Source organism: Chrysochloris asiatica, unplaced genomic scaffold (assembly GCF_000296735.1).
Source record: "Chrysochloris asiatica unplaced genomic scaffold, ChrAsi1.0 scaffold00050, whole genome shotgun sequence".
Taxonomy (NCBI): domain Eukaryota; kingdom Metazoa; phylum Chordata; class Mammalia; order Afrosoricida; family Chrysochloridae; genus Chrysochloris; species Chrysochloris asiatica.
In genome coordinates, this window is record NW_006408568.1 from 6,905,484 (window position 1) to 6,930,129 (window position 24,646).

Consider the following 24,646-nt stretch of genomic DNA (forward strand, 5'->3'; position numbering starts at 1 on the left):
CTTTACCTCTTTTTTCTCCGATCCCCTTGTTTATCCTGTTTCCCACTCCCACTCCCTTCTCCTAGGATACTCCCACTTCTCATTTCCCGCTGGCCACACATACTCTCACTCGCCTCCCTTCTAGCCTCTCTGCCCTGCAGGAAGCCAAGCCTTCTCACGAAGCCAAGACCAGAGGGAGGATGGGTGGGTGGGCCCCGACGTCGCGGCCCCGCCCCTTAGTGCGTGTGTGAATTTCTGTGTGGCGGTGACGCGGCGCCGGCGGCAGGGAGGAAGGCTGGACCCAGCGAAGAGGAGGCGAGCCGATAGCTAGGGCTGCTTGGCTCCTGCGAGCCCTCGCGCTCCCTCGCGCTCCCCGCCGCCCGCCAAGGCGCAGGCAGGGCGCAAGGCGGCGGCGGGCGGCATGGAGAGCTTGCTGGAGAACCCGGTACGCGCTGTGCTCTATCTCAAGGAGCTCACGGCCATCGTGCAGAACCAGCAGAGCCTCATCCACACCCAGCGCCAGCGCATAGACGAGCTGGAGCGGCGGCTGGACGAGCTAAGCGCTGAGAACCGCAGTCTGTGGGAGCACCAGCAGCTGCTGCAAGCTCAGCCTCCGCCCGGGCTCGTCCCCCCGTCGCCAGCCCCGCTGCCAGCTCCCCCGGTAACTACCGACAACGCCACCGGCGGGGCCCAGGAGCCACTCCAGAACCACGGACAGCTCTCGCCCGCCACACCAGATCAGCCACCGCTTCAGCACCACGGACAGCTCCTGGTGCAACCCCAGCCGGGCCCCAGCAGCAGGGCACACGCACCCCAGTCACCCCATCAGCACCCAATGATACCCGGGGCCGTCGCCGACAAGGAAAAGGAGCGTCCCCCGAGTTGTTGCGCTGCCGCTGGAACCCTCCTTCAACACAAATCCCCCGCTGCCCTCGGCAAGGGCGTCCTGAGCAGGAGATCCGAGTGAGTGGGGAAGAGGGAATAAGAATTGTTGGACTGGGAGGAAGGAAAACAAGTGGGTGTGAGGAGAAGACAGGGGAGAAACAGGATGCACCCGAGTCTGAAAGACTTGGGTGAATGTGAAGTAAAGAAATGAAAAGATGCTTGGGGGTTAGAAGTGTTTCAAGGAGATTCAGGAAAAAAGAGGAAATGATTTCGGTGTTTGAGAGGGTTTGAGGATGTTGGAGAAAAAGAGGACATCCAGAGCATCATTGAGGGTAAAAAGGAAATAAATTGGTTTTAAGTGATTTGAGGATACGGGGAACTGACAGAGCTTAAAGAGGACAAGATTGGGAAGAAGTTGGGGTGAAGAAGAAGCATGAAGAAAAAAGAACTGCTGAAGAATTGCTAAGTTAGAAAAAATTAGGAGTTTGGGTAATAAAATGATTTGAATAGAGAGTGAGATGTGAAAAGACAGGAGGCTTGGCAAAAAAGGCATGTGAAGAGATTGAAAAGGGCTGAGGTCCACATAGTAGCATTGAGGCATGAGGGAAATTTGAGAGACAGAGGATAAAGCTATAAGGATAAAGCAGGAATGATGTGAGAAGAAAAGGGATCTGGAGACACAGGAAGATGAAAGGTGAGAGAAGGCATTTCCCAGAGGAACCAGCTGCTTCTTTAACTGATGCAGTGGGAGTTGAAGCCAGGAGTGGCTCATTTATGGAAGCTTACTCCACTCTGACCTGAGTAGGCACTATGGTTCTGAACCACTAAAGAACCAAATGGGTACAAGGATATAACCCACCAAGCCAATGCAGGACTTGGATCTGCTTATAGCATCTTTCTCTGACTCAAGGAAGGTTTTTGAACAGGATGCTTGGCAACTGTGGAAAGGGAACAATGACGAGGGAGACAGTTAGCAAATGGTATGGTATTGGATGTAATAACTGTTTGAGTCTGTTATGACTGGCAATGGTAAATTTTGTTTCCCCTTGTTTATTTGGTGACAATTGGAATCATATCGGGCCCTGTGCAAAATATGCTTATTAACCCTCAGTGAAGAACTTTAAGGCTTCAAGCTCTTCCTTTACTTATATGATCCATGAACTAGCAACATGGGGTGAAGAATGAAAGTGGGCTGGATTATTTTCTCCTCTGTATTGGGAAGGCCATGACCGTGTCAGATGTCTTCTTCTGATCAGCCAGGTGATGATTACATGGAAAGACAGCTCAGAGGAAATCAATACCTGGTCCTGACAGTGGCTGATTTTAATGGAGAGTGTGTGACAAGGTTGGAGATGGAGGGACAGAGAGCCAAGAATCTGATCTTTACTTAGTCTTAAGTGTGTTTTAGGTCTAAGGGTACTTGTGAAGATTTTATGTGTTCCTTAAAAATGCATTTTATCCTTATTTCTACTGTAAAGAAGTTGGATTAGGGCCTGTTAGCTCATAGAGTAGTTTTGACTATAACCATGAGATATTAGGGGTTGAAGACCTTGGATGGTCTGGTTTGGAAGACTTAAAACCCTAAGAAGATAGTCTCATTCCGTATACCCCTCAATGGCTCATTTGCCCTCCCCTCAGTTTCACAGTTTTCTTTCCTTATTTAGATAACATGCAGAAAGTCAGTTTTTTTTAGTGCCTGTGGCTTACCAAAAGACAACCTTCTTCCAACTCTGTGGCCTTTTTTCCCAAGAAAATGAACAATTCTATTTCCCAGGGGGCAGCCACAGCTTCCTGGAAGCTATGATTCTTTACCTGATTCTTCTCATGCCCTCTGGTGTCTCCCTTTTCACCCCAACACCCCCACTTTCTTTGTCTCCTTTCAGGAGACTGTGTGTGGACAGGAAAAAATGAGAAAATATCCCTTTTCATGGACAATGACTTTGCTGGGGCCCCCAAAGTGATTTGGAGAACCCAAAACCCTCCCTCCCAGGTGTTCCTGCTGGGAATCCAGGGGTTAGGTATCACTTGGATTCCTATCCAGCCTCACATGCCATTACTAGAGAGAAGACATTTATATCCTTCCCTTCATCCTACTTTTGCTTCCCAAGAAAACAGAAAAATATAAGAAAAAATTAGCATTGTGGAAGATGGGGGAGTCATTCACTTAGGAAATTACATCAGACACTAAAAGGTTAATAACATCGGTGGTGGTGGTGGTGATGGTAGTGGTGGCAGTGGCAGTGGATGGTTGTGTGCTGTTGAGTTGGTTCTGACTTATAGTGACCCTGCATAGGGTTTCCAAGGTTGTAATTATCTATGGGAGCATCTCTTTCTCATGGTGGATTTGAACTAAACTTGCAGTTTTCAGCCTAACATGTAACCCACTACACCACCAGGGCTCCTTAATACCAGTAGTACCTTCCTTTTTTCAAATTATCCTGTTCCTCAAACCTGGACTTAACATGTACTTCCACCTCCAACCTGTACCATTCTCTCCTGTTGCAGGTAGAATCATGGGCATCTAGACAGCTTGGATGCCTTATGGACCTCTGTTTTGCCTAACTCAGGTCTCACCTTTCTCTCTGCCCATGGCCCCACTTTGTATATTTGTTTTCCCTTGCCTTTAAGTCCATGGTGCACATGGAGCTATCAGGCAAGGAGAGATCTCTATGGTTAGGGTGAGGTGAGGAGAAGAGAAGAATAGAGCCAGCAGCCTTATCCCTGGTGTCTCGACCGAGGAGCTCACTGTTGAATCAGTTCTCTACTGAGCATGCTGAAATTGGAGGAACAGATAGAGAAGGGATCTCTGACCTCACATTATTGAGGATGTCGCCCAGGTGAGGTTGGTGAGGACAGGGTGGGGGTTGCAAGAGACCATGCACTGTATTAGATGCAGTATCTCATCATATAGTTTGTCTCTTATCCCCAGAACTCTTCTTCCTGCCTAATTCCAGGAGCAGCAGGAGACCTGGGGAGCCTGGAACTGGAAAATAATGGATCATTTACTTGCCACTTGATCGGCATTAATATGCCATCTCTCTCCTTCTGTCAGCTGAAGGAGATATAAAGGTGGTGACGTTGGAGGTCACGCCAAGGAAGTAACAATGTGGGGTGGGTGAGGTATCATGGAAGAAAGACAATCAAGGGGTTAATAGTTTTTCTCCGCATGCTTCCTGACTCTTGCTAAGCTCCAGCTCCCACTGTTTTTACCTCTTAATGAAAGCAACAAACAAATGTAGCTTCCTCCTCTTTATTTTTTTCAATCAAGGCTCACAGCATCTACGGAATTGATTATTATTCCTTTGCTGGTTGGAACAAGAGTCCCAGTCTGACCTAACAAAGTCCCCTCCTTGTCATTTAAGCACATGGCCCTACCTTTATGCTTCAGTGTGCCCACCGTGTCTACTGAGCACATGTGTATCCACCCAGATACTCAGTTAAGAGTCCAGGGTCCCAAAATTTGTCTTCCAAGCCTGTGGGGATGGAGTAACTGGAGGCCAGGCAAGAATCCTGCATTATGATTCAGTTTCACTCCTACCTAAGCTCTTCACCTCAAAGTGGTTATGAAATCTGAATGCTCAGAAGCTCTTGTCCTCTCCTCGCTTCCTTCCTCCCTTGCCTCCTTATTGCACTCTATCTCTATTTCCCTCCCTTCTCTTTTCCTTCTTCCCTTTCCATCAGTTTCTCTCTCCCATGTTTTATTCCTTTAATTCCATTTAAGCTGCAGAGAAATGTCTCTTTCCTCTCTAATCCCATCCTTTAAGAATGGTATGAATTGTAGGCCATTTTCTGAGCTCTGTGGTCCTGTAAGGGACCATAGGAGGGGATGGGTAAAAGACGATTCGATGCACTTTTCAGTCTGAGTTGTCTAAGATGTTGATTGGAGCAGGTGTCTCTATCCTTATTGAATCAGGGCTATCTACTTGGAGGTGGCAGCTCATGATTGGCCCATCCTGGGAGCTATGAATAGAGCCCAAAAGCCCATCAGTCATTTAATACTATTCAAGTGCCCATTCTGTTCAAAACCCTGAACTCTGTGCTGCAAACAGTCTTCACTCAATATACACGAGACACATACCTAAATAATATCTGAACAAGTGCAAGCACACTGCCTAGAACTACCATATATCAGAACAGCACAGGGTTTAGAAGGGTGAGCAAATCATGCTCAGAGCTCAGAGAGATTTTCTTCGTTGGAGTCAAGGGTTTATGTCAAGGAACAGAAAAAGCCAAGGATAGATGGAGACAGGGCACAGCCCTGAAGGTTCAGTCCCTGGGAATGTCTGTATCAAATGTGTATATCATTCCATTTTCTGGTGGTATAATTCCCCTTTTCTCAATCCCCTCCACATGAGGCTAAACTCAATCTATTAAGTTGAGGCGTACGCAGAGTCTTTACCATCTTGTGTCTAGAAGGTATGGTTGCTGTGGATGATTGTTATGGCCAATGCTCACCAATCAGACATCTACCTATCTTCCTTTTCATCCATTATCTGCAGCAAGGGGAGGGCATCTAGCCACAGACTGGGAAATACGGTCAGAATGAAGGCTCCCAAAGAGGAATAAGCATGCCATTTGCTCATACCTGGAAGCCAGCACAGAATGAGTCCTTATATAGATTTGCCTTTCCAAGGACCCATGCCACTGCCCTTCACTCCCTTTTATCCAAAAGAACAAAATTCAGTAACACCAAGTCATGCTTTGGCCACAAATTACGTCCCTTCTCCTCACCAGCCCCCTTCACCTTGCCTCACCCCTACTCTCTCCTGCCTTACTCCCAAGTCCTCCCCAGACCCCCACGGCTAACTCCATAGGCCCTCACAAAAGAGCATCCTTGCACATTTTCCTGTTGGCCCACAACCAAATAAGAGAAGCAGCAGTTGGTCCTGCTGATTCAGCAAATATGCACACTGAGATTCAAAGGTCACTTGAGAAAAAAGGCAGATGGGGTCAGGAGTGGGTGGAAAGGCAATGAAAGGGAAGGGGATAGGAAAAAGGAGGGGAGAGGTGGTACAAAAAGCTGGGCCCAAGATTTGGAAAGAGACTCAGGTCCTGAATTTAAATCCCATGTAAAGATTTTCAACAGCGTGTCCTTGTAGGGGAGCCTGAACTTTTAATTTTTTTCCTCACTGGGGTCCAAACATACTTATCAGTGACCATGAACACATGGCTGCAGCTTAGTACTTAGTAAGGGGATTCTTAGTAAGAGATCCTGGGGACAGTCTCACCGCATCTGGCAGATCCCCAAGATGCAAGGACATCTGGCAGGGTTTCCCAGGAGGTTTGGGCCACTGCAGCTCCTTCCTCCCTCGCTTCTAGAAAAGCACAAAGTGCAGGTTCATACATAGGCTGCAAAGAATTTCTTGCTTCTGCCAAAGAGAAGAGAGGGTAGTCACTTCCATTTCAGGCACTGAGGGCAGTGACAAATAGAAAGAGGACCAGGAGTAGGGTGAAATCAGATTTTAAGGTTTAAAGAAAGCTAAAGGCATGGTGGTATTGCATTAGGCAAATCTGCTGCACAAGACCTTTTTAAAGTGTTGAAAAGCAAACTTGTCAGCTTGAGGACTAAGGTGCCCCTGACCCAAGCCATGGTATTTTCAATAACCTCATATGCATGCGAAAGCTGAACAGTGACTAAGGAAGACTGTAGGAGAATTGACGCATTTGAGTTATGGTGTTGGAGGAGAATATTGAAAGTGCCATGGGCTGCCAAAAGAACCAACAGATCCGTTTTGGAAGGAGTGCAGCCAGAATGCTCCTTGGAGGCCAAAATGGCCAAACTTCGTCTCTCATACTTTGGACATATTGTCAGGAGGGACCAGCCACTGGAGAGGATATCATGTTTGGTAAGGTGGAGGATCAGATAAAAAGAGGAAGACCTTCAGCAAGATGGATTGGCCAAATGGCAGAATCGATGGACTCAAGAGTGGCAACAGTAGTGAGGTTGGCCCAGGATCGGGCAGTGTTTCATTCTGCTGTGCATAAGGCGCTATGAGTCGGTGCTGACTCGATGGCACCTAACAACAACAATAACAACAAAGACATGGTGGTGGTGGCTGTGTGCTGTCGAGTTGTTTCTTACTCACAATAACCCTGTATAGGGTTTCTGAGGTTGTAAATCTTTATGGGATCAAAAAGCTTCATCTTTCTCTCACAAAGTAACTGGTAGATTCGAACTGCTGACTTTGCTAGTTAACAGCCCAACTCATAACCCACCATGCTGTCAGAAGAATCACAGAATGTTCAAGATCCAGGTGGTTGAGAACATGGGCTTTGGAAACAGCTACAGCTGGGTAGGGCTCGTGCTCTAGTACCTACCAGCTGTGAGACCTTACATTATTTACCTTCTACGAGAGGCTCCTCGGAAACCCTATACAGGGTCACTGTGAGTCAGAACCGACTCTATGGCACTTAACAACAAAGGAACATCTGCTTTTTATCTGCAAAATGAGTAATCATATATATTTTAAAAGGTTGCTGTAACATTAAAATATCATATAATATTATATATCATAAGAAATCAGTATCATAGATAACATCAACTGTTCCTGGCACACAGTGAGTGCTCAATGTTGTTTTGTTGGAAGCTGTCAAATCAATTCTGACTCATGAGAGAGAGTAGAACAGGTTTTCTTGGTTGTAATCTTTATGGAATACTGGTGTGGCTCTGTAGGATAAGTACTCAACCATAAGGTTGGTTTGAACAGCAAGGTTGGTGGTTCAAACTCACCAGTTGCTCCTCAGAAAGTGACTTGACAGCATTTAGCAACAATAATCTTTACAGAAGCAGAGATCACCAGATCTTTCTTCCCCGATGGGTGGGTTTGAAACTGCCAACTTCTCAAGTAGCAACTGAACACTTAAACCACTATACCACCAGGTCTCCTTACATGCTCCACACATGGCAGTATTTCTACAGATAGAGAAACCAAGGCCCAGAAGACAGGGGAATCACTCAGTGTCAAACAAGAGAGAGCTAAGAACCCGGGTTCAGAATCCTTTCTGCAGGTCACCTTTGTACACATGACGTTTTCTCATTCACCCCTCTGCCTGCAGACATTTGTACTTAAGCTATTCCAGATCCATGAATGTTGAGTTCATCTTGAAATGCAGCCCGGCAAGACAACTGCACTGTCCCCTCAGTAATCTGTGATGAGGTCTCACAACTTTACAGCTGGGAAATGCTTCCTTAAGCCCAATCAGAATCCTTTCTGTTGCATTTTAAGATTATTTGCACTTCTCTTAAGAACATCAAGGGATCTGAGTTAGCACCCGAGGGAGCCCCATGGGGCTAAGAATGATCTTGCCCATTTTCTAAATGGGGAAAGGACAGTCTCAGAAAACGTATACCGGTTTGTCAAGAACAAAAGTGGAGGGTAGGAGGAATGGAATCTCAAGTCGGTAATCTATCTCCCACTTTCTTGGAAAGAAACCTGAATCTATTCCTCCAAATGTCTCACTTCTGGGGTTGGAAGGGTGGACTTGAGGTCAGACAGCTGAAAGGATATCAGGGAGGAAGGGCAAGGAAAAGAAGCCTGATATGGTGGGGTTCTTTTTTGGGGGTAAGGGGCACAGGGAGTGAATGGCAGAGAGGACTCTGTTTTCTCTGGTCAAGTTCTGAAGGTAAAAGATTTTTCTCTTCAAGATTTTTCTTAGATGAGAAACCTTCTAGGAAAACAAATTAATAAGAAAGAGAGAGATGCTAGGCTTCTCAAATTCTCTCCCAGGGTGGTTATGGCTGTGAGGACACCATAGACGAAAAATTGCTGTGTGTGTGTGTGTGGCAGGCATGGGCTGTTTTGCGTTGCTCTGTTTGGAATCTCTGGGAGGGTTATGTAACTCTGCAAGACAGATGCAAATGCTGAGTGGTACCTTTCTTCCCTGTGGGCAGGCTACTGGGACAGAGTGATGCAGGCTGCTTGTCCAAATCTCTACCCAGAGAAATAGCTTTAACCTTACTCTGTGCTGACATTGGGCCATTTCTTTTAGGTTACAACTGTGGGGACTGAGGAATTTTGGAGCAGTTCCAGTAGCCCCCAACCCCTCTGGGAGATTAGACAGATATTAGAGTTGGAGGAGTTCTTTAAAGTCATCTGGGTCCAAACTTGTCATTTGGCAAGTGAAAAAATGAAGGTCTGAGTGGGAAGTGACTGAGGTTTCTAAGCTCAGATTTTAACTCTTCATCTAGTCTCCTGACATTATATGGTGATGGGCAAAAAAAAAAAACTAAAAAAAAACAACAGGTCAGAAGTGTTCTCTGGATATTCAGGGCTAAACTAACAGCTAGTTACTGGGGTTTAGGGGACTAAGGCTAGTATCTCTGTCTTCCAGACTATCTCACAGTGCCAACAATTCCACAATTAGTGATTCCTTTGGGGTTTCCCCCTTGTTAAAATGCAAATCATCCTAGGATGGAGGAAAAATAACACGTTTAACTATATCAGTTTACACTTCAGCCTGAAATATTTTGAGCAATTTCTGAAAAAATGGTTTGGTAATAGAGAGGGGATACCATGAAGGTGCTGTCAGACTAAGTGCCTGAACAGAAAGCTCACGAGGAAGGGAAAGAATCAGTAAGCAGGTCATTGAGTGTCAAAATATATCTTTATCTCCACTATAATTTTGCAGGGAATTAGAATTGCTTTGCCTGACCCTAGTAAAGAAAGAAGAGGGGCACAGGACACTTCTACACTGACTTGTCTTGGAAAAGTAATTATTTGGACTTGTTAAGTGCTGTCTAGTTGGTTCCTACCCATATCAACCCTATATAGGGTTTCCAAGGAACGACTGGTGAGCTTGAACCACCAGCCTTGTAATTCAAACGGCTTTGCAGCCTGACGCACTAACCCACAGCGCCACACCAGAACTCCAATTATTTGGACTAGAGAAGGGATATTTTCCCAAGGGGCTTCATGTATAAAAGTAATAAGGCACAGAGTTTAAGGAGCAACGTGGTGCTTAAGTCTTCTGCTCCTTTCTAGAATCTTAAAGTAATTTGTGTGTGTCTGTGTGTGAGTTTCACATAACTCTAGAGGTTTGCTATGGGATGTAAGATTTGGTAGAAAAGTAGAGGTTGAGATTAGTGTTGCATGAGCATGAAAAAGACAGGATTAATAACTCCTGGTTAAATGGGTAAACTCTTGGTATGTACAGCCCAGGAAGACTCAGTGATTATTGAGTGGCTGGAGGGAAAGCTATCTTGTGAAAGCTGAGGAAGAATTCAGTTGGTGGGAGGTGTGGAGGAGCAGGTTGCCCTTAGGTCCAACAGTACAGTATGCTGCAGGTGAGCCTGTGTGAAGTCGGATTCCGAGACTGAGCTCTGAAGGCTGATTGCCGAGTGAGGGGAACATAGGGATGGAGGTTGCCCCTCCTGGCTAATGGAACCTACCCAATCCTCTCCATGAGCTCTGACTTCATGGATACTGCGACCTGGGAAGCTGCATTAAGAACAAAGCCTGAAAAAAGTCCTTAGAGTATTTCATCTCAATGTCACTGTCTTCTCCCTTTACTCCCCACCCCCAGCCTTGTCAGCAGATTGAGCTGACCTGAATTGTGGCCATGTCTTGCTGGGTGAGGAGAGCAGATAGAGCTGGATTCTAGGCTTATGGTCTGGCTGGAGAAGTAAGAGACCAGAACCAACACCCAGACTCCAGGTCTTTGATTTCTATTTCTAGACTGGCAGTACCAGCTCTGTTCAGGGAAATGTTAGGATACTGATGGGAGGGTGAGTGGGTGTGTGTATGAGTGTGCCTGTGTGTTTGTGGGATTGAGTGTATGTTATGATGGACTGGGGGAGTTGGCTGACAACCCACACCATCTAGAAGAGTGTGTATGCTATTGCAAAGAGCAAAGCCTTTTGCCAATGACTCCCAGGACTAGTCATGCTGTCAGGACTCCATGACACTCCCTTCTAGGCCCTCCCCTCTGTAAAACAGGGCCAATCTGCAGTGCCTCCACACCCATCCTTCTATCCCTTATTTGGTCTCATGGTAGAGAGTTGGCCTCCCAGAACATGAGCTCCTGGGAAAAAGGCTGGCTGCCTGATGACCCACCGGGTATAGCGGAGGTGTGGTTATGGTGAGGCACTGTGGGATAATGCACTGGACGGCAAGGTCGGTTTGAACTGCAAGGGTCAGAGGTTCAAATTCACCAGCTGCTCCCTAGAAATCCAATACAGGGTCACTAAGAGTGTGTCAGAACTGACCGGAAGGCACGTAGTATTGAATTATGGTGTTTGGAAGCTCAGGTACTGGATAGCAAGGTATATAAAAAGCTGCAGCATGCTTTTTCCTGCAATCCTACCATGGCCTCGCTGTGGCCAGGGCTTGCCACTTGCTACATGACCTCTCAGGACTTCGGACATGTCATGCAAACCAGCAGTTAGTCTCCAATCAGCAGTGCACTCCCCATTCCAGGCAGAGATGCAAGGGAATTCCACAAATTCTTCCTTGATAAATGATTCCAATTCACCACAATTTTCATTGAATGCATCAATTCAACACGATGCTTACTTAAAAACAACCATAGAAACAAAAGCTCTGTGTAAAACAGTTGGGAATTCTTGCTTGCATCTAGCTTCTGTGTTTCCTTTGCACAGCTTGGTCTTTGCAGAAAGGCCTTGGGCTATTCCAGACTGGTTCATTTGGTATCTTTTAGACATCCCTGTTGCTACTAAGAGCCCATCAGAAGAGACCAAAAAGAGTTCCAGAAACAGGTAAAGGCAGCACTAGTTGCTGGGAGCTATCTTTTCAAGCCGCTTGATTCTGACCACCCTACTTTGCAGTCTCAGTGTAAGTTTGGAGCAAACCCTTTCCCACCTCCGGGCCTTGACTTCCCCTGCTGTTCAATAGAAACAACATTCTTTTGCCCTCCTTCTTGCCCAGGACACCCCCTTGTCTCCAACTCACCAAATCTGTGTTCAAGTTTTTCTGAGTGCTTCAAAAAATATCTTGCTTGATTTGTCTCTTTAGAGGGGTTGCGTATCAGAGAAATTGGGTTCGGAATGCAGTAGGAAAGACCTAGTTTAGATATAAAAAATGACTTCCAAATGACAAGAGTGTGGGAAACAACTTGGAGGCTCTCAATTCCCTCTGCTGCTGTGGACCACTTCTAGGGCGGTCCAGCAGGTGGGCGTGGGTGAGGTGAATTTTGTGGGGGCTTCCTGTATTAAGTACCTCAAGAATTTCCACTGGGCTTTCTTTAAGCAATAATGGATAAAAATGGGGAGCGGCTGAGGGGTGAGCTGAGGATCCTTCCTGCCTTTTCCTTCCCCCAGCTTGAGTGCGCCCCCCAACCCCACTGTCGGGCCAGGTCACTTCTCTCGCCCTCTGCCCGCAGAACTCGATGGGGAAGCCCTCCTCCTCTGGCCGCTTATCCCCCGGGGCTTCTCCGTGGGGAACGAACGCGGAGTCAGGATTTCAGCTGTGTGGGCGGGTTGGCGAGCTGATGACAAGCAGGATGGGATCTTCCAGCCCACGCGCCCCCTCCCCGCGCCGAGTTCCGCACTTCCCCGCGGGGGTGGTGGCGGGGGCGGGGCACCCTCAGCGCAGGGAAGCCGCGCGCCCCTCGCCCGCGCACGCGCACAAGCGCCCCCAGCGAAGCCAGGCGGTTGCTGAGTCACACGCTCCGGAAGCCCGGCCTTTGGCGCGGTCTCCTTAGCGCACTCACGCGGCCGCATGGTTCCACACCTGTGCGTTCTGGCTCATCGAGGCCTACGCGCCGGGGGCGGGAGCGAGGTGGGGTGGTGAGCCGCAAGGCGCGCCCTCCCGATGGACCTACAGTCGGTCTCGCCCACGTACCCCACGGCCTTCTCACTGGCTGCCTCCTTGCCTCTCTCCCCTCGCCTTGTCTCTTAAGTCTGTTAACCTAGGTTTCTGGCCACCCCCCACGGCCCTTGCTCAATCAGACTCAGCCTTGCGAGCCCACGTTCTCCCGCCTGTGGCGTCTGGGAGCCTCCTTCCGTCCAGCCTCCCCTCCCCCCGCGCCGCCGCGGTTCCCCGGGAGCCGAGGGGACTTCCGTGCTGCATCACAGCCCCGCTGATCCTGCTCACGGCAGCTCGTGCTCCCTGCAGTCCCTGTCATGAGCCCTAGTGGCATCTCCTGCCCCAGACCATGAATCCATTCTCCGTCCAGGCTGCCAACACTGACACTCATCTGTATGCTCGATGGTCAGGCGTCCTTTCCCCACCTCCGTAGGCTCCAGCTTAGGCTGGTGTGAGTGAATTCCCTTTAGAGATGCGGAAGAAATTAAGGTGGGGGCGGCTCAGGGTCAGGGATATCAGGATGGAGTCACCGTGATCTAATTCTACCTGGCATCTGCCTCGAGTTCCCGTGCCACCTTGGCGAAAGTCCCATCCCTACTTTAGTCTTTCCGTATTTATACAAATATTTGTACTTTATAGAATCTTAGAATTCCAATGGCTGTATCTGCTCAAAGCAAACTTCTAATGTTAGAAGCTTGAGACGCTGTTTGAATCTTGACTCCATTTACCAACTTTGATCTTGAACAGGCTGCTTCACCTTTGTGTGACTGCCTTGGTTTCTCATCTGTAAAATGGGAATGTGAATAGTACTAACTTCAGGATTACTGTGAAAATTAATAGTTAAATGTCAAAGTACTGAGCAGGCCAAGTGCAGGAGGATCGCTGGTGGCGCAGTGTTTAAACCCTTGGCTGCTATTTGGGAGTAAGATGGGGCAGCAGGGATTTCTGTAAATAGTGCAGCCTTGGAAACTCTATGGGGCACCTCTGCTTTGCACTACAGGGTTTTTATGAGTTGGAATGACTCAGTGGCAATGGATTTTTCGGTTTAGTCCAAGTGCCTGGTCCGTCGTAGTGCAGGTTCAAAGTAAGAAAGTTACTATTATGGGACCCTCCTGGTGGCAAGAACTGGGCCAGAAAGTGCTTGTTGAAAGTAAAAAGCTCTTTCTCCAACTTCGTGTGTCTTCCACAAGGTCCAGAACAGGTTTCCTCCTTTCCTCTTCCATTTGACAGCTCCTCAAATATTCAAAGACAGCCTTCCCTGCTTCTTGTCCACAACAGCCCCAAACCACACAAAGTCTTCTCTTTCCTCCGGAAGGCACACCTAACCCTACCACTTCCTGCTCCACATGACTTTTTGGATTGCTCTGCTTTCTCTCAGTCCCTGGCCTTCCTAGAATGCAGGGGCCAAGAGCAGCTCTGCAGTCCAGGTGTGTGTGGCCAGACCCGCTTGGGCAACCAGTACCCCCTCTATTCACTGCCCTATCACCCACTACCTTAACTCCAAAGATTGTCAACTCTTCCTGGCTTTGGGTAGGGGCTAGGAACCCACTGGCTTTTTCAGTCCAGGGTCACATATGTGTCCTATGAGGTGGCTAAAGCCCCAGATCTCTTTCTGCTTGAAGGCCTCTGTCCTCCAGCTTTTAGCCACCTGTACTTGTTCTTGTTTTGGCACCAAAAATATTGCAATTTTCACATGGCCCTTTTGTTTTTCATATTGTGAATCTGGCTGTGTTCTATTCTAAAGTTGAAACTTTCTGCTCCTGCAAAGATTTACAAACTCCAGAAACCCTACACAGGGTCACTATGAGTTGGAACCAATTCAGTGGTGCCTAACAACAATAAGTAATACAAGGATCCCTGGTAGCATAGTGGATTACAAACTGGGCTGCTAACTACAAGGTCAGCAGTTTGAATCTCCCAGTCACTCCACGGGAGAAAGATGAGATTTTTCTGCTCCTGCAAAGATTTATAAGCCTCAGAAACCCTATGGAGGGTTGCTATGAGTTGGAAATGACTCCACAGCACACCACCACCACCACTATTACCAGTAGTTAATACTGGAGCCTTGGTAGTGTAGTGGGTTAGGAGTTGGGCTGCTAACCACCAGGTCTGCATGAATTCACAAGCCACATGGGAGAAGGATGAGGCTTTCTGCTCCTGGAAAGATTTCACAGCCTCAGAAACCCTAGGCAGCATTGCCACGAATTGGAACCTAAGTGCCGTCTAGTCTAACGTGGCCCATAGCGACTCTGTATAGGGTTTCCAAGGAGCTCCTGGTGAGCTTGAACCACTGACCTTGCAGTTCAAATGACTGCAGTCTGATGCATTAGCCCAGGGCACCACACCAGGACTCCAACAACAGCAATAGGCAATACAAGATGTAAAAGATGTCATACTTTACATGAAAAAATGTCTCCCCTACCCATTTCTATCCATTTACCCACCACTGATACCCCTTTTCCCCTGCAACCACTGTTACCGTTCCTCATTCCCAGGGATATTCTATGTAGAGTCAAGCAAATATATGCCTTTCTTCTTTCTTAACACAAATAGTAGTGTACTATACACTGTTCTGCATTTTGGCGATCCTTCCATATTCAGTATAAAAAGAGCTGCCTCATTCTTTTTAATAGCTGCAAAGTATTCCATTGTGCTGCTGTGAAGCTAGGTCCTTTCTTCCTGTAGGCTGAGAGTTTTTGAAGGCAAGCTCTGGCTAGTCTGCCTCTGTGTAATCATTTGGTGTGTGCTTTTCTGAAAGCCAGGGGGTGGGCTGTTGTTAAGTGCCTTCCAGTCAGTTCTGACTCATAGCGACCCTGTATAGGGTTTCTGAGGAGCAGCAGGTGAATTTTAACCCCCTTGCAGTTCAAACCGACCTTGCAGTCCAGTGCTTTATTCCACAGTGCTACACCAGGACTCCAGGGAGGGGGTAGACAGACAATTATTGCAGGAACCATTTGAACTTGCCCCATCAATCAACTGACTTCCTGCTGCTGTTTTATGTTGTTGCTCTGGGCTATTGAATTAGTCCTGAGTCATAGAGACTCTGTATAGGATTCTCAAGGAGTGGCTGGTGGGTTTGAGCCACCGATCTTGAAGTTAGCAGTCCAGTGCTTATCCTACATTGCCACACCACACTGTTGTAACCTCCTACTAACATTGGAAAATTGCGCTAGAAATAAGATCCAGCAAGTGAACTTCTTAGTCTTAAAACTCTAGTTTGACTCATTTTTTCTTCCCTGGGGCTCCCATTGTTGTCAAAGTAGTCTTGGTTAGAGGAATTTCAAAGATGTTACAATGTGGTTCAAAACAAACTGAGGGTGGGCCTTAAAACCCCTCTTCCTTTAGAAAAGCTTTTTGGATGGAACTGAGAAATGGGTTGAAATTCTCATGGCCCCTCCTGCCACTTCCTACCCCAGGCTGAACACAGCACTGTTCTTGTTTAGAATGAAGTCAATTCTTTATGCCTGTGATTTGGAAATGTTAATTTCTGTCTCTGTTGTTGTTAAGTGCCCTTGAATTTGTTCCAACTCATAGCGGTCCTTTATAGGCTTTCTGAAGAGCTGCTGGTGAATTTGAACCATGAACTTTCAGTTCAAAACGACCTTGTGTTTCAGTGCTTATCCTACAGCACCAAATATGTATATATTCACATATATAAGTATATGTAGTGTGGCACTAGGATAAGCACTGGACTGCTAACTGCAAGGTTGGTGGTTCAAGCCCACCAGAGTAACTCCTCAGAAATCCTACAGAGGGTAGCTATGAGTTGACGCTTAACAACAACAACAATGTATATATACTCTTGGCATCTGTATGTAGTTCATCATTTAATGAATGGTTATTGAGTGTCTACCATATGCCAAGTACTGTTCCAGGCACTGGGCACAGCAGTGGACAAAAACCCAAATCCTTCATGAAGCTTACAGGCAAAAAATAAATAAGATAAATCAAACATAGTATATCCGATAGGCTCAGTGCTTTGGAGAAAAATAAAGCAGAGAAGGGAGTCTGGGGCAAAAGGATTAGTAATTTCCAAGAGGGTGGGTTGAGAAAATCACATCTGAACAGAAACCTGGAGGAGGAACATTCCTGGTGAAGAGGGAGCTGCTGGCACAGAAGTCCAGAGTGAGGAGGCTGCCTGGTTCAAGTCAGACAGAAGCAGACAGCACCGGGAAAGCGGTCTGAAAGGGCTTAGTGGGGCCTGGGGAGGATGGATACAAGGATACAGGGTTGTTGTTAACTGCTGTCAGTCAACTCTGACTCATAGTGACCCTGTGTAGGCTTTCAGAGTAGTAGCTGGTGAGTTTAAACCACCATCTCCTTGCTGTTCAAACTGACCTTGTGGTCCAGTGCATTATCCTGCAGCATCGCACCAGGACTCCAAGAGTCCATTGTTGTTGTTGTTAAGTACTTTGGAGTCAGTTCCGAGCATAGTGACCCTGCACAAGGTTTCCAAGGCTGTAAGTCTTTACAGGAGCAGAATGCCTCATCTTTCTCCCACGGAACCACTGGTAGTTTCGAACTGCAGACCTTGTGGTTCACAGCCCGATTCGTAACCACTACGCTACCAGAGTTCCGACCTTTAGTAACCCTGTATAGGGTTTCTGAGGAGCGACTGGTGAGTTTCATGTGGTTCAAGGTTCTCAACGGTACCATCCACCAGGTGGCGTTTGGAAGTGTATAGAAACATTTTTTCCTCACGGTAACTGGCAGTGTTGGGGGCAGGATACCAGGGCATTTAGTAGACAAAAGCCATGCCAAACAACCTAAAATGCCAAGGATGATCCCACACAGGGAATAATTTTCCTTTTCAATAATTGCCCTTGTTAAAAAATTCCAAATAAAACCTAAGTCTGTGGTGAAGTCTTTGATGACTTTTACTTAAGAAAAGCTAGGAACCATTGGAGGGTATTGAGCAGAGAACACTTAAAAGGAACTTTGGCTGCTGGGTTGAGTTTGGGTGGAGAATAAACTGAAGGGAGAAGAAAGAAAGACCAGATAGGAGGAGGCTGTTGCAAAATCATGGTTGTTGTTTTTAAGTGCCGTCGAGTCAGTTCTGACCCATAGCGAATATGAGCTGGTAATAGCTTGGACCCGGGGCAGTAGCAGAGGCGATAGATAGTGATAAGTAGCCAGATCAACACTATTTCCGGAGGGTTGAATGTGGAGTGTGAGAGAAACTGAGTTGAGGGTGAGTTCAAGGTTTGAGGCCAAAGTAATTGGTAAAATGGTTTTGCCATTAACTACAGGGGGAAGTTGAAGTGTTGAATTTCAGACATGCCAAGTCTGAGATTCCTTGCAGACATTCAAGTGAACATGCTGAGTAGACATTTGGAATGGACTGGAGATAAAAATTTGGGGTGACTCCTAAAGCCATGATGGTAAACATGCTCAGCCATTACCAGAAGGTTGGAGCTTCAAGTCCACCTAGAGGTGCCTTTGAAGAAAGACTTGGTGATATATTTCCCCAAAAAAATCATCCATGGAAAACCTCATGGAGCACAGTTTTACTCTGACACATATGGGCTCGCCTTGATTCAGAATCCACTCAAAGACAACTGATGCCTGGTTTAAAGCCATGTGACTGGATGATACCACCAAAAAATGATTAGACGAAAGAGGGCCAAGGACAGAGTCCTAGAACACACCAATATGAAGAGGTGGAATGAAAGCTGAGAAGAAGAAGACAAAACGAGGAGGACCATGTGGTATTTTGGAAGCTGAATGAAGAGGTGGTTCATCAAGGAGGCCATGAACCATAGAATCCAGTGCTGCTGGCATGTGAAGTATGATGAGGAATAAGTATTGTCTATTTGCATTAACAACATTAAGGTAATGGTGACCTTGAAGAGCATAGCTTTGGTAAAATGAGGTTGGGAAGAAGCTTGATTAATGTAGGCCTTAGAAGGAAAAAGAGACTTAAAAGACAAACCAAGACAGTTTTTGAGACATTCAGGACAACTTGAACACAGATAAAGTATTAGCTAATATTGTTATTGTTAAGTGCCACTGAGTCGGCTTCAACTCATATTGACCTTGTATAGGGGTTCTGAGGAGCAGCTGGTGGATTTGAACTGCCGACCTTGTGGTTCATAGTCCAGTGCTGATCCTATAGTGCCACACCAGGACTTTTTAATTTAGTTAAGTGTGATGATACTATTATTTTGTCTCTTAAAAGTTCTTAATCTGTTGGAGATATACATCCTTGGTGAAATGATATGATTTCTGGGGTTCCCTTTTAAAACTCCAGCAAAAAAAATGGGGGAGGGAATAGAATGTTCACAAAATGTCACAGTTGGAGCTGGATGAAGGGTTTGTGGGGATTCATGATACTGCTCTTTGCTTTTATGTATTTTTTAAATTTCCCTAATAAGAAATTTAAAAGAGAATGAGAAGGATTGTAGGAAGTGAGAACAGAAATCTCTCTGAGGAGTTTCGTTATGAAGAGGAGTCAAGAAATGGGGTGATAGCTGGCAGGTGAAGTGAGTTCAAGACAAGAGGATAGCTTTTGAATGTAGGAGAAATAATAGCAGGTCTGTTTCTGTCAGTAAATCATTATACTTACTGACCATCCACCATGGGATGCTCTGGTAGCATAGTGGTTATGAGTCAGGCTGCTAATCTCAAAGTAAATCATTATACTTACTGACCATCCACCATGGGTGCTCTGGTAGCATAGTGGTTATGAGTCAGGCTGCTAATCTCAAAGTCAGGAGTTTGAAATTACCAGCCTTTCTGCGGGAGAAAGATGAGGTGTTCTGCTCCCATAAACATTTACAGCCTCAGAAACCCTATGCAGGGTCACTATGAGTCAGACTCCGCAGCACACCACCACCACATGGGAAGAACCCTTTAGAGAAACTGAGAAAGACTAGGTAGGTCACTACCAGGAGAAAAGTAATAATACTTTAATGAAAACTAACATTTATTGTGCCTTTACTATTTGTTAGGCACTGTAATATGCTTTATTTCAATATGTCCTAAGAATAATTCATAAGCTACGTTCCATTCTATGGTTCAGGGGTAGAGGCACAAAGAGGTTAAGTAACTTGCCTTAGGTCAAACCACCAGCTGGAGGTAGCTTCTAGATTCAAATGTAGGCACTGTGATTCCAGTCAGAACGTAGTGCTCCTGACCTCTGCTCTCCACTGCCTCCCTGCATTGTAGGAACGGGCATCCACATTTTCAAGAGATGTTTTTTCAAAATGCCTTGCCCAGGTCTAAGCTCTGGAGACTGTGATTTAGAAGGTGTTGAGGAAGAAGGCAGTCAAGTGTGTTTTATGATGTTGTTCTTGTTAAGTGCTGTCAAGTCCATTCTAACTCATATCAACCCTGTTCCAAGAGCAACTGGTGGGTTTGAACCACCAACCTTGCAGTTACCATCCCAATGTTTGTCCTATAGCACCACATCAGGGCTCTCTCTCTATATATATATGCAAATGTATATATAATTTCATTTACTTTTTGGTGAGAATACACAGCAACACATATATCAATTCAACTGTTTTTACATCTACCATTTAGTGACATTGATTACATTCTTGGAATTTGTAACCATTCTCAAACGCCTTTTATGAAGTGTTTCTCTCCAGTAACATAAGTTCACTGACCACTAAAGTTCTTATCTAATCTTTCAAGTAGCTGGTGTCAATTTGATTCCATATAGATAATTCTTAAAAGGGCATATTGCTCAAGTCTGTTTGGTTTTAAGAAGACTTCTGAGGATATTTTTGGTTTAAGGTTTAAAGATTATCCCAGGGTAGTGGTTTCAGGTGTTCACCTAACCTTCATGGCTCTAGGAAGTCTGGAGTCCATGAGAGTTAGAAATTCTGTTCTGCATGTCCCCTGTTTGATCAGGATTTTTCTATGAAATATTTGATCAAAATGTTCCGTAATGGTAGCTGGTACTATCCCGTTCATCTGGCCTCATGGTTCAGGGGTAGAGGCGGTTGTCCTTGGAGACAAGTAGCCACGGCGTTCTACTCTTATTCTTGATTCTCCTTCTACCTCTGTTGTTCTAGGTAAATAGAGACCAATTGTGCCTTGGACAAGAGTGCTTTAAATGACGCTCACAAGGGATTCCAATGCAGTCTTAGCTCAAGAAACATTAGATTAGCCTGAACACATTCATTTATTAACATATATACACAAATATTCATTAGGCTAGGAAAGATTAAAACATGATGAGCTGTATTGTATGTGAGGGAAAAGCAACGTGGAAAGAGGATAGTTGAGTGTGTTATTATTTAGGGAAGGACATTTTTATTTAGACTTCTCAATATTTGGTTAGAGTCATTATTTAATAAATATTTATTATCTACATCATAGGAGTCCTGGTGTGGTGCTGTGGGTTAATGCACCAGACTGCAAAACCGTTTGAACTGCAAGGTTGGCAGTTCAAGCTCCCCAGCCGCTCCTTGGAAACCCTATACAGGGTCGCTATGAGTTGTAACCGACTCGATGGCACTTAACAACAACAATCTACATCATGTCAGGTACTGTTTGTAGGTACTGGGAATTCAAGATGAACAAGTCAGACAAAGACTCTGCCCCGTGGATCTCACATTCAAGAGAAGACGGATAATAAACAAGTAAATTAACACATATAAATTTACAAGAGCTATGAAAGAACCCTGGTGACACAATGGTTAAGTGTTCAGCTGTAAATCAGGTCAGCTGTTGAAAACCCATCAGCTGTTTCTGTGGAAGGCACGATCTGGTGATCTGCTTCTGTAAAGATTATAGAGTAGGAAACCCTATTGAGTAGCTATACTGAGAACTGATAGGTCAACAACAGCAACATGAAGAAAAAGCAGGATAAGAGGGCAATTGGCAAGAGGGTGGTTTTGATAGACTTACTAGTTGCCATCAAGTCATTTCTGACTCGTGGTGACCCCATGCGGAGGAGAACTGCTCCAGAGGGTTTTCAAGGCTGTGACCTTTCAGAAGCAGATTGCCAGCCTGTCTTCCATGTGCCTCTGGATGGGTTCAAATCACTAAGTTTTCAACTGGTAACCAGGCATTTAATCTCTTGTGCTACCTATGGACTCTTTTGATAAAATACTCATTCACTCACTCCCGTTGAGTTGATTCCAACTCATAGTGACCCTATAGCATAGAGTAGAACTGCTCTATAGTGTTTTCAAGACTAAATCTTTATGGGCGCCGACTGCCTCAGTCTCCTGTGGGATGGCTGGTGAGTTTGAAGTGCAGTTAGCGGGTCAACACATAGTCCACTGTGCTACCACAGCTTCCCTGTGACAGACTCAGGAGGTGGCAGTTGAGCAGAAAAACCCAATAAACTGAGGGATGGAGCCACTTGAAGACCAAAAGGGATGACACCCTAGGCAGTGGGAACTGCAAATGCAAAGGTCCTGAGGCTGGGAGAAACTTTGTGTCCCATAAAAGAACAGAGTAGTCAGAGGGATCAAGAGAGAGGGAGATGGTGGGAGGATATGGGATTGGAGCGGGAGGAATGGACCTTCCAGAGGAGTTTGTGTGATGGGAGATTAATGGGAAGTTATGGTGGTAGGGCTTTGAGCAGGGTGATGTGATTTATTGCTCAAAATGAAGTCTAGGGGAGGGGATCAAGAACAGAGAGAACCCTGGAGTGCAATTCAGTCTTTCATGTCTTTATGTTATATGATATACATTTATGCACATCCATTATCTCATTAATGCTACATAATCCTGATTGTTATTTTGTGCCATTGAGTAGGTTCCAATTAATAGCAACCCTATACACAGCAGAATGAAACTCTGCCCAGTCCTACACCATCTTCACAATTATTGCTGTATTTGAGCTCATTTTTGCTGCCATCTCATTGGGGGTCTTCCTCTATTTCTGACCCTCCACTTTACCAAGCGTGACGTCCTTCTCTATGGATTACTCTCTCCTGACTACATGTGCAAAGTACAGAAGACCAAGTCTTGCTATCTTCACTTCTAATGAGCATTCTGGCTGTACTTCTAAGAAAGATAGATGTGTTTGTGCTTCTGGCAGACCATGGTATTTTCAGTATTCTTCATCAGCACCATAATTCAAGTACATCTATCCATTTCTGGTCTTCCTCATTCACTGCCCAACTTTCATGTGTATAGGAGGTTATTGAAAATACCATGGCTTAGAATTGATATTGATGCACCTTATTCCTCAAAGTGATGTCTTTGTTCTTTAACACTTTAAAGGGACCTTTTGCAGCAGATTTGTGTAATGCAGTATATCGTTTAATTTCTAAATTACTGCTACCATGACCATTGATTGTGGATCCAAGCAAAATGAAGTCATTGGCAACTTCAATTTTTTTCTCCATTTATCATGATGTTATTTATTGGTCCAGTTGTGAGGATTTCTGTTTTGTTTACATCAAAATGCAATCCATATTGAAGGCTATCTTTGATCTTCATCACTATTTCAAGTCCTCTTTGCTTCCAGCAAGCAAGGTTGTGTCATCTGCATATTGCAAGTTGTTATAGAGTCTTCCTTCAATCCTGATGCCACATTCTTCTTTATATAATCCAGCTTCTTGAATTATTTACTCAGCATACAAATTTAATAAGTATGGTGAAAGGACACAACCCTGGCACACACCTTTCCTTATTTAAAACCATTCAGTATCCCCTTGTTATGCTAGAACAACTACCTCTTGATCTATGTACAGGCTCCTCATGAGCTCAATTATGTGTTCTGGAATACCCATTCTACACAATGTTATCCATAGTTCGTTATGATCTACACAGTCAAATGCCTCTGCATAGTCAATAAAGTACAAGTAAACATCTTTCTGGTGCTCTCTGCTTTTAGCCAAGATCCATCTAATGTAATGATATTCCTCTTTCCATATCCTTTTCTGAATCCAGCTTGAAATTTTGGCAGTTCCCTGTTGATGTACTATTGTAACCATTTTTGAATGATCTTCAGCAAATTTTTACTTGCATGTGATAGTAATGATATTGTTTGCTTTTATCTGCACTCCAGTGGGGTTACCTTTCTTTGGAATGGGCACAAACATGGATCTCTTCCAATCAGTTGGCCAGGTAGCTCTCTTCCAAGTTTCTTGGCATAGAGGAGAGGGTGCCTACAATACTACATCAATTTGTTGAAAGGTTTTAATTTGTATTCCATCAATACCTGGAGTTTTGTTTTTCGCTAATGCCTCCAATGCAGCTTGGACTTCTTCATATAGTACCATCAGTTTTTGATCATATGATACATCTTGAAATAGTTGAACATCAAACAATTCTTATTTGCTACAGTAATTCTGTGCATTCCTTACATCTTTTTATTTATTTATAAGTTTTTATTGTGAAGCTTACATGGAAGAATATCAGTTTTACATTCATCCTATCGTAATTCGTTTCATTGAAATGAGTACAACCCCCTCCATGCATCATCAAATAACCAAAGGGTAAACCCTACAGACCTGCCCCCTGGCCGTCAGCACACAGCCTCTCTCCCTCCCTGAGTTCAGTGTCCCCAACTGCTCCATCTGTCCACGTCATCGTCTCTGTCTCCATCCCTGGTGTCTCTGCCTCACTGGGTATGGTCCCACTCTCTGTTCTTCTCATTTGATGGTTCCAGGGACCTCCACTCCTGGGCTGCAAAATCAATCACTCCCTTCCTTTTGTCAAAAAACATCTACCTCTATATTTCTTATCTCACAGTCAGCTCCGATGGCAATTATTCACTATTGTACCACCAGAGTCTTATCCCTATTTCCTTTCGACAGCCCTGTCCCAACAGATTGGAAGTTATTCAGTGGAGATTCTACCTTCCCCTGCCCCTAGTCTGGAACTAGACTCCCTCTTGAAAGCTTTTGAGCCAGTCACTTCTTGCCTTTATAGGCCCCCCTCCTTTTTGGGTAGCCAATGTCTAAGTTGCCCATCCCTGTCAACCCTGTGTACTGAGGGGGTGGGAGTGATCCTCGCTGTAAAGATTTGTTCCCTTTTTTGAGCTATTACATCTGTAAGTATAGGTAAAATTCATCAAATTGTAGCAGATTACTCCGCCCCCCCCCCTT

At 45.4% G+C, this 24,646-nt stretch overlaps 1 protein-coding gene across 1 annotated transcript in view; it reads left to right on the forward strand.

Annotated features, from left to right (window-relative positions):
- The first annotated feature begins 400 nt into the window (after positions 1–400).
- Positions 401–24,646, forward strand: part of IQSEC3 (IQ motif and Sec7 domain 3) — a 194,584-nt gene continuing 170,338 nt past the window's right edge. The window contains exon 1 of the mRNA XM_006862699.1: positions 401–942. Coding sequence (XP_006862761.1) covers positions 401–942 — 542 coding nt within the window. The remainder of the gene's footprint in view (positions 943–24,646) is intronic.